This window comes from Triticum aestivum, chromosome 5B, assembly GCF_018294505.1.
Source record: "Triticum aestivum cultivar Chinese Spring chromosome 5B, IWGSC CS RefSeq v2.1, whole genome shotgun sequence".
Taxonomy (NCBI): domain Eukaryota; kingdom Viridiplantae; phylum Streptophyta; class Magnoliopsida; order Poales; family Poaceae; genus Triticum; species Triticum aestivum.
In genome coordinates, this window is record NC_057807.1 from 545,862,456 (window position 1) to 545,870,421 (window position 7,966).

Genomic DNA, 7,966 nt, shown 5'->3' on the forward strand with positions numbered 1-7,966 from the left:
GTAACAGTGTGTGTTAAGTGTAAGTGTTAGCTCTTTTTATCAGATCACGTGTATACAACCGAACACCATGATCCGATTCCGAGCTAATATAAGACACTAAACGCTATGCCAAAATTGCTTTTCTAATGCAAGAGGCCTAGATGCGGGCGACCAAACAATGTGCAGATTTCGAAAAAAAATATCATGTTTTTCCTCGACCAGGCTCCGTTGAGCTAGGCTTCACCGGAAAGGTAACCAAACACGCCCTTAGATTCTATTCTGAACCCGGCCACAGTAGCCACCCAAAGAGGCAAGTGGCTGCACCTTCATGTTGCATGTCAACCATTACCATGGAGTAGGGCAAAATACACTATTCTCGTGAAATACGAAATGACCCAAGCCTGAAACTATTTCAAGATATGATCCTTTTGGCTACTGCCAAACAACATAAGGTTGACATGCAACATAAACAACAGCGCTAGCCCTTGGTACATGCTTTGGTTGACGGTCGCTGACCATGCAGACTTGGCAAAAGTCTACCACAGACATGGTCAGCACTCGCCGACCGAGCATGGACCAAGGGCTACCATTGTCGGCTCATGGACCAAAAAGCCACTCTTCATACCGCATTCTCATGACCCAACTTATTCAATCACTTTCATTATCTTTCTATTGCTACAATTCGACAACAAAAAACATCCCCCAGAATTCCTGTTCGATAGGGAAAAAATAGCTCTTCAACCAGAAATAGCAAGCAACATGTTTTTCTTCTCTTTTCCGGGCATACACCATATCGGGTAACGCCACTGGCAAACACCTGGGAACGCAACACTTCCTATAACAGAAAAAGCAATATCTGAAATCTTTAAGCAACTAAAAAAGACGTATACCATATACCCTCCTAAATCGAGAGAAAGTTAGGTCGTCAGTATCTCACTACTAAAACTTCCATCGATCAGATTCTAGGTGGTTTGCAGCTGGTCTTGTGTCCAACGCTAGCTAGGTTCTGATCTTGTTACAGACTAGTCCTAGCTAGCAAGTGGCCATTAGCTCCAGTCATCGTTGTATCGCCGTACTTCCGAAAGCAATTCGCAGCATCCCCATGAGACCTCCGATCGGCCGTCGACCAGAACCTTCTCCGTCGGGTATTTATATTCGTGCGTTCCATGCATATGTCGTCCATCCTTCGTGCCTTCTTTTTCTTCTTCTTGTCCTTCTTCTCAAGCTCACTCTAGCCCGGTCAATGGAGAGCAAGGCGCAGCACCACGACGGTGTGACCAGCAGCCGCGGCCCCCGCCCCAAGACGCCCTCGCCGCGTCCGCTGGCCGCCGTCGTCGGCCAGAATGCGGCCTTCTCCTGCGACTACAGCACCTACAGGTTCTTCAGGGCGATGGCGCTTGCTGGCCACCAGAATGCGCACAGTCTCGAGCGCATCCTCTCCAAGCGCAAGCGCCAACTCGTCGCCCTGGAGCCGGCCGTCCCCAGGCTCCACGCCGGCGGGAAGCGCTCGCTGTCTTCCGCTGCGGCGCCCGTGCTGGCGGATTGGACGTCGTCGGCTTTGGTTCGTGACAGCGGTGATGCGGCCACCGCCACGCCGGAGGTGGATTTGTCGCTGAGGCTCTGTTCGTCGTCCATCACTGCGCCGGAGGTGGACTTGTCGCGCACCACTGCGCCGGAGGTGGACTTGTCGCTCAGGCTGTGGTCTGGTCCTCGCAGTACTACCGGGAGAGGTGGAGACGTGACCCAGCCGCGTACGGGATCGGGATCTCGGCGACGCAAAAATCAGGCCGAGAAGATATAAAACGCGGGTGATTAAAACCGGTTAATGGGTCTGTACGTCTACCGTCTACGTATGTGAAAGTCTTCAGTTGCTATGCAAATAAATTTGTTGGTAAGTCTTCAGTTACTATGTTCCAAAAAAAAAGTCTTCAGTTACTGTACAAATTTTATATTCACTTTATTATGCTTGTAACAATCCGTTTATCTAGTGCAAGAAGGAAATGTAATATAAAATATTCTCAAAATCGCTCTATTTATACCTATACCTATATGTAAAACAACAAATTTGCTTATTCTCACCTACTCCCTCCGTTCCAAAATAGATGACTCAACTTTGTACAAATAACTTTGTACAAAGTTGAGTCATCTATTTTGGAACGAAGGGAGTAGATGAGAATTAGCGACATCTAAGTTATCCACCGCACAATCTGGCTGCTGTAAAATTCGTGCAATCTGTTTGATCAGGCGGGCACTCTGTCATTGGCCGGGCCTGTTTTTCTCTCTGTCGCTGCATGTGTTGTTTGCTATGACCGAGCCTGTTTTTGCTCTTTTGCTAAAAATATATATGTATGTGTCTCTGTTACCCCTATGAACTGTGTTTTTCTTTCTCAAGTATATACTGTGTTGTCTCGAGCTGGAAGTCAACCCTTTTCAGCATTGTCTCGAGCCGTTTGTTTTTGGACTCCATTGCATATCTGATGTCAGGTTTATTTTATCATGGAAAATCGAACGTCTTTTATGAAAGTTTGTGTTTGCCGAGTATGGCAAGTTTAGTAGCAAGCATGTCAAATCCAGATCTGTTTGTTTTTTTGTCAGGAAATTGCGTGCTCGTAAACTAAATTTCCCATCTCACACCAACTAAATTTGTTGTAAAATTGTTCGATTTGCTATGCTTAAAAATCTGACATCAGTTTTATAGCATTACCATTGTTTTTTGCGTCACCATGAGTTGTGTCAAACTATTTTGTTGTTGTTGTTGTTATGGGCTGTGTTTTATGTCTGTGTAGAGTAAAAATAGTCAAGCTTCTTTATGATCCCACCGTCATTCTCAATACCTAACTGAGCTCGACCCTTTTTTTGTCGTATTTGCAAGTCCATTCTGACACGTTATTGAGGCCAGCCGCCTTTTTGTCGTAGATGCAACTTCAGTCCAAACATGTAAATTTTATTGTCCAGTTGCAAGTTTGCCTTCAATACGCAACTGGGCCTAACCATTTTTCTCGCATTTGTAAGTTCAATCTCTACACGCAACTAAGGGCACAACCTTTTTTGACCCAGTTGCAATTCAACCCTAACATGCAACAAGGAGCTCGCTTTTTTTCCAAGTCGACAGTCCACCCTCGATACACAACTTGGCCTGGACCCACGTTCTTTTTCTAGTTGCAAGTCCCACCATCGGCAAAGAACGGGTGCTCGGCCCTTTTGTCCCTTCTCCATCCCCGACATGAAACTGAGGGCTGCATTTTTTGTCCCAATTGCAAATCCACTCTCGATAGGCAAGTGGACCCTACCCATTCTTTTGTCTGAATTGCAAGCCAACCCTGGACAGGCAACTATGGGGGCAACTCATTTTTGTCCCGTAGCGGCATATATGCCTGGGCAAGGTTATACAAGATCTGCGAGAGATGCTCTAATAAGGGTATGTTTGGACTGTGTCCAAAGTGGACCCTACCAGACTTTTAGTCATGACAAAATTGTTTTTGTTTGGATGGTTGCTACTGTAATTTTTTAGTGTGCCAGCACTCCTTTTGCCAACTCTAGTCCATTTTCCTGATTAAATTAAGGAGGCACGTATGCATACAGATACAGCTGTTGCTACAAAATTGATTAAATTAGCTGACATGCGAATGGGCACCTTTATTTAGTTTCAGTTCCAGACATCACAAACAATCGATGAATCGTCATCCTCTGCTCCACAAATAATACTACAGCAGTACCTAGCTGGAGTTTCCTATACAACAACAAAAAATCCCACTACTACAACTACTATATATGTATTGCTCCATACAGACCTGAAAAAACGGCGCCAATCATATTCGAAATCAGAGCCGCATTTCTCATGTTCGGTCGATCATTTCGCTAGATTTTCTAAGTGGTGTTGAATCGTTCGTTCGTTTCTGCAATTGTTACCAGACGTCTCTCAGGTATCTCCCTTCCGTCTGAAGGTTTTTCACATAGCCCTCCGTCTTGGAGCTGTCCAGAGAGCCCTGTAATGAAAAGCGAATGACTGGTCAGTTCAGTGAAACCAAAAGGAACTCTCCTAGAGACCAAAATGGATGTGCGTTGCGTCACCTGTTCCTGAACTATGGTGTGCAGCGCGCGGTGCACGTCCCTTGCCATGCCCTTGGCGTCGCCGCAGACGTACACATAGCCGCCCTGGGAAACGATGCTCCACAGCTCTGCAGCCTGCAAAGATTGTTTGCACGTGCATGGTTAAGCGAGGAAAACAGGGATTAATTGCACCTAATCAACGACAGGACATGAATAAACAGTGAGTCATCAATCAGGTTACCTTCTCTGCCATTTTGTGTTGGACGTACTCTTTTGTAGGACCCTCACGAGAAAAGGCGACGACTAACTCGGAGAGGGCTCCCGATTCAGCAAAGTTGTTCAGCTCGTCCTCGTATATGAAGTCCTGGAGAAATAAAATGTAAATCAGACAGTTTTCGCATAAGTTATACAAGTGTTTTTTATCAGCCATGAGATCCTTTACTAGATGCAAAATGCAAATGCAGAAAAGTTTTCGGACAGGCGACAAGGAGCTAAGAGGCATAGCAATTGGGAAGATATATGTAAGAATCTGAAATAGGATATGAATTATAGATGACATGCATGCTGTAGATGAAGCTGAATAATAGAGGTCATACCATCTGGCGGTTTCTGCACCCGAAGAACAGGATGGCACGGCCCAGTTCCACCCCGGTCTCTTTTAAAGCTAATCTTTCCTGCCAATGCCAAATGGATTGGATACACAAATTAACACACTAAAGAGTGAAAAGCTTTAAGAACACTGGGAGAAACAAGGGGACAAAACAAACCTGTAAGAAGCCCCTGAAAGGTGCAAGGCCAGTCCCAGGGCCCACCATTATAATAGGCACTGTAGGATCAGCAGGCAATTTGAAGTTTGACTGCCTCACGAAAATTGGAGCCCAACTGCATTCTTTGCTCTCTTCCGAGGGAGTTGAATTCTGTGTTCAGCCATGTAGGGTCATCAGAATAAAATGTTTGCAAAATGACAAGATGGTCACTGGCAAATATTTCAAATGGTTTTTACAAAAATACTTGGCTACATAGTACATACAAATCATTATTATTATTTTAATTGCACTCACATCTCAAACTCAAAGTACAAATGTTTGTGTGGCCACCTATATTTGACAAGATGGTCACTGGCAGGTTACGTCACTGAACCAAATGAGCTCTATGGTATCATCATCCATTTAATTAATTTACACAGCCACACAGTGGCAGGGCCAGAAAAATAAGATGAGGAGGGCCGAGTATTGTTCAACCTTGTTGGGGTGGGCCAATCCATCAAAAACACCCATTTTAGCAAAAAAATCACTGCTACTATTCATATATTAGGCCTAAATCACAGATGTTAGGGGGGGCCAGGGCCCTGGCTGGCACCCCCCTGTCTCCGCCACTGTAGCCACACAGGGGAAGCACACATTGAAAATGTTGAGAATGATTAATAGAGGATGATTAGTCGTTCACTTAAACATACAAAGCAAGGCCAGCAGACTGAACTAGAAATTTCAGTCCAACATCATTAAACCTGGGAAAACATGTGTTATTTAAGGAGTTCTCAAGTTTAAAAAATGGAAGTTGCCTCGACATGTCCAGGATAGATTGAACAAATGGGGGTTGAGTCCAAACATATAAGTGAGCAATAGGGACAACTTCAATTATCTTGCCAAAGGTCAAAAGGTTTCCATGCTTGTAACTATATTATAGAAACAAAGTTCTGCCCTGTGACCATGAAGAGACATGAGTGTACCTTCATCCAAGTAGAACAAACTCCTTTATGGATCCTTCCAGTTGGGGTTTGCCCATGAACTAGTGAACATGTTACATGAATTCTTGTAGGTGCCATTCTGCAACGATATGATATATGAATCTTGACTGACTAATCAATTTGTTTATGTAACATAGGGAATTATTTCAAAGACGAGATACCTTGGTGAGGAAGATATTGAGTAGTATCTCGGCTGAAGGCGAGGAGCAATAGCTGCAAAGAAGACACCAAGCGGAGGTTTCGCTGATGGAAACTCCGAAATAACTTCTAAGAGACTTCTTTGACTAGCGATTATCCACTGAGAATATTCCTTCTGACCAATGAAATTCATGTGAGAAAGATGACACCATTATTGGAGAGTATGAATTTATCCTAGATTACAAACCAACCTTTCCAGCAGGAGATGCTAGATGTCTGAGCCGCTCGGCCTCTTTGGGATCAGATGCATGAGCGGCCAAGGCAAGTAAAACACTCTGCAGAAACCCATCAGAAAATATTTATGAATACAAACATATGATGCAGCGAGAGAACAAATATGCGAAAACAAAATATTCACCTTTTTAGGTGAATTCAACAGATCGGCATATCTGGCAAGTGCAACCCTCACAGTACAGGGAGATGGGAAAGGAGGTGGCAAAGAGCCCCCAAAAAGTGGAGTGCCATCCTCTTGGTCAGCATAAATTGAGAAATAAGTATCTGGTGAATAATCTAATAGCTTTTCTGCCTCCTCTACAGTCTCAATTGAATTTTCTGCGTACACACCAACATGATCTCCAGTCTCATATCTGGAATGAAAATGAGGAATAATCAGCCGACTAAAGACCAATCACATAAACTGGTTATTACCCCCTATTCTCAAAAACTGACAGAGCTAGATCCTACAATATCCTTACGTGAGGCTAGTTCCTGCAATGTCAAACTCCAAATGAATGCAGGACCGGTCAGAAGCTGGTGTGTGAAGCTCCCGTCGCACAGCCACATTTGCCCTGGAAAAGAAGTGTGGTAAGAGTTCGCTCATAGTAAAATAAAAATGGGCCTAGTCACATGAAAGCAAGAAGGGCATACCTGCAAGGATGTTGACTGTCATAGATGACATGACCATTGCTAAGACTGAAAGACTTGTTGATATGTGTGGCATCCTCTGGTTTGGTAAGCACGATTCTATATTGCGGAATAGCGGCCGTGTAAGGAGATTGTGCCGCTGAAGAATTATCTTCGACGCGGAGCAGTTTGTCCAATTCTGGCCACAGCAGTTCCTTCCTGTAGTCAAATAAACAAACCGTTAGCGTTTGATTCGTAAGACTCTCAAGGTCTAAAGTTGAGATCAAGATATGTGCAGAAACAGGACCACCATGCACAAGCCGATAAAACTACCAACTGTCCTGATTTCGAAAGTTCAGATCAAGGTTAAGCTCATCGCCGTACATACCAGGCGTTGAAGTCATCCTCAATGCATTGATCATCATCTCCAAGGCCAACAGGAACTATGCGCTTTCCACCTGCAGAAACATCATGAACAAAAGTTAACCACTAGCAGATGACAAAGGGGACAACAAAACTAGGGAAAAATATGTAATGATGGAGTCATGTTGCAGATGATTCACAACATCTAACTCAAAACTAATTATACATGGCAAAACCATTACAGGCCTATCTAGTAGTTATAAAATTTCTCGAAAGAACAGTGTGTCATAATATTGAAATGTAGGTGAACTGAGCTACGATAAATTGGATTGGTCACTCATTCTGTTTTTTGTTTACCTTGTTCAGCGAGGAGCTGATCAACCTCCTTTCCGACCTTCAGTTGGGAAACATTTGAAAGCAAAAGAAGAGAGTAAGTTTACATGCAAGAGTGCATATATGTATCAGATGGATTTAGAGGGCAGGGGGGCAGACCTTGTTGAAATGCTCGTACTGCCTATTCCCAAGAGCAAACACCCCGAACTTGAGGTTGCTCAACCACTCACCCCTCTCGTTCCCCTGTAGTCCGACCAAACAAAGCAGCCATCAATACCAACCATGAGAAAATGCACATTCAGAGCTGCATCACCAGAAAGTACTAGGTCTGTAATCAAACGGACCTCAGAGAACCATTTGTAGAATCTGGCGGCGTTGTCGGTTGGCTCACCATCCCCATACCTACAACAGCGACAACGACACCCATTAGCAATTTAGCTTTTTAGATCAGAC

The 7,966-nt window shown here is 44.2% G+C and overlaps 1 protein-coding gene across 1 annotated transcript in view; it reads right to left on the bottom strand.

The window, feature by feature from the left end:
- Nucleotides 1-3,595: 3,595 nt before the first annotated feature.
- The window catches only part of LOC123113089 (NADPH--cytochrome P450 reductase 3), a 5,785-nt gene continuing 1,414 nt past the window's right edge, over nucleotides 3,596-7,966 (bottom strand). The window contains exons 4-18 of the mRNA XM_044534217.1: nucleotides 7,858-7,915; nucleotides 7,673-7,756; nucleotides 7,538-7,574; nucleotides 7,206-7,275; nucleotides 6,842-7,036; nucleotides 6,670-6,762; nucleotides 6,333-6,561; nucleotides 6,166-6,249; nucleotides 5,938-6,089; nucleotides 5,759-5,855; nucleotides 4,797-4,946; nucleotides 4,626-4,703; nucleotides 4,271-4,393; nucleotides 4,051-4,164; nucleotides 3,596-3,965 (exon numbers count right to left, since the gene is read on the bottom strand). Of these exons, the coding sequence (XP_044390152.1) occupies nucleotides 3,885-3,965; nucleotides 4,051-4,164; nucleotides 4,271-4,393; nucleotides 4,626-4,703; nucleotides 4,797-4,946; nucleotides 5,759-5,855; nucleotides 5,938-6,089; nucleotides 6,166-6,249; nucleotides 6,333-6,561; nucleotides 6,670-6,762; nucleotides 6,842-7,036; nucleotides 7,206-7,275; nucleotides 7,538-7,574; nucleotides 7,673-7,756; nucleotides 7,858-7,915 (1,645 nt within the window). The 3' untranslated portion in view covers nucleotides 3,596-3,884. The remainder of the gene's footprint in view (nucleotides 3,966-4,050; nucleotides 4,165-4,270; nucleotides 4,394-4,625; nucleotides 4,704-4,796; nucleotides 4,947-5,758; nucleotides 5,856-5,937; nucleotides 6,090-6,165; nucleotides 6,250-6,332; nucleotides 6,562-6,669; nucleotides 6,763-6,841; nucleotides 7,037-7,205; nucleotides 7,276-7,537; nucleotides 7,575-7,672; nucleotides 7,757-7,857; nucleotides 7,916-7,966) is intronic.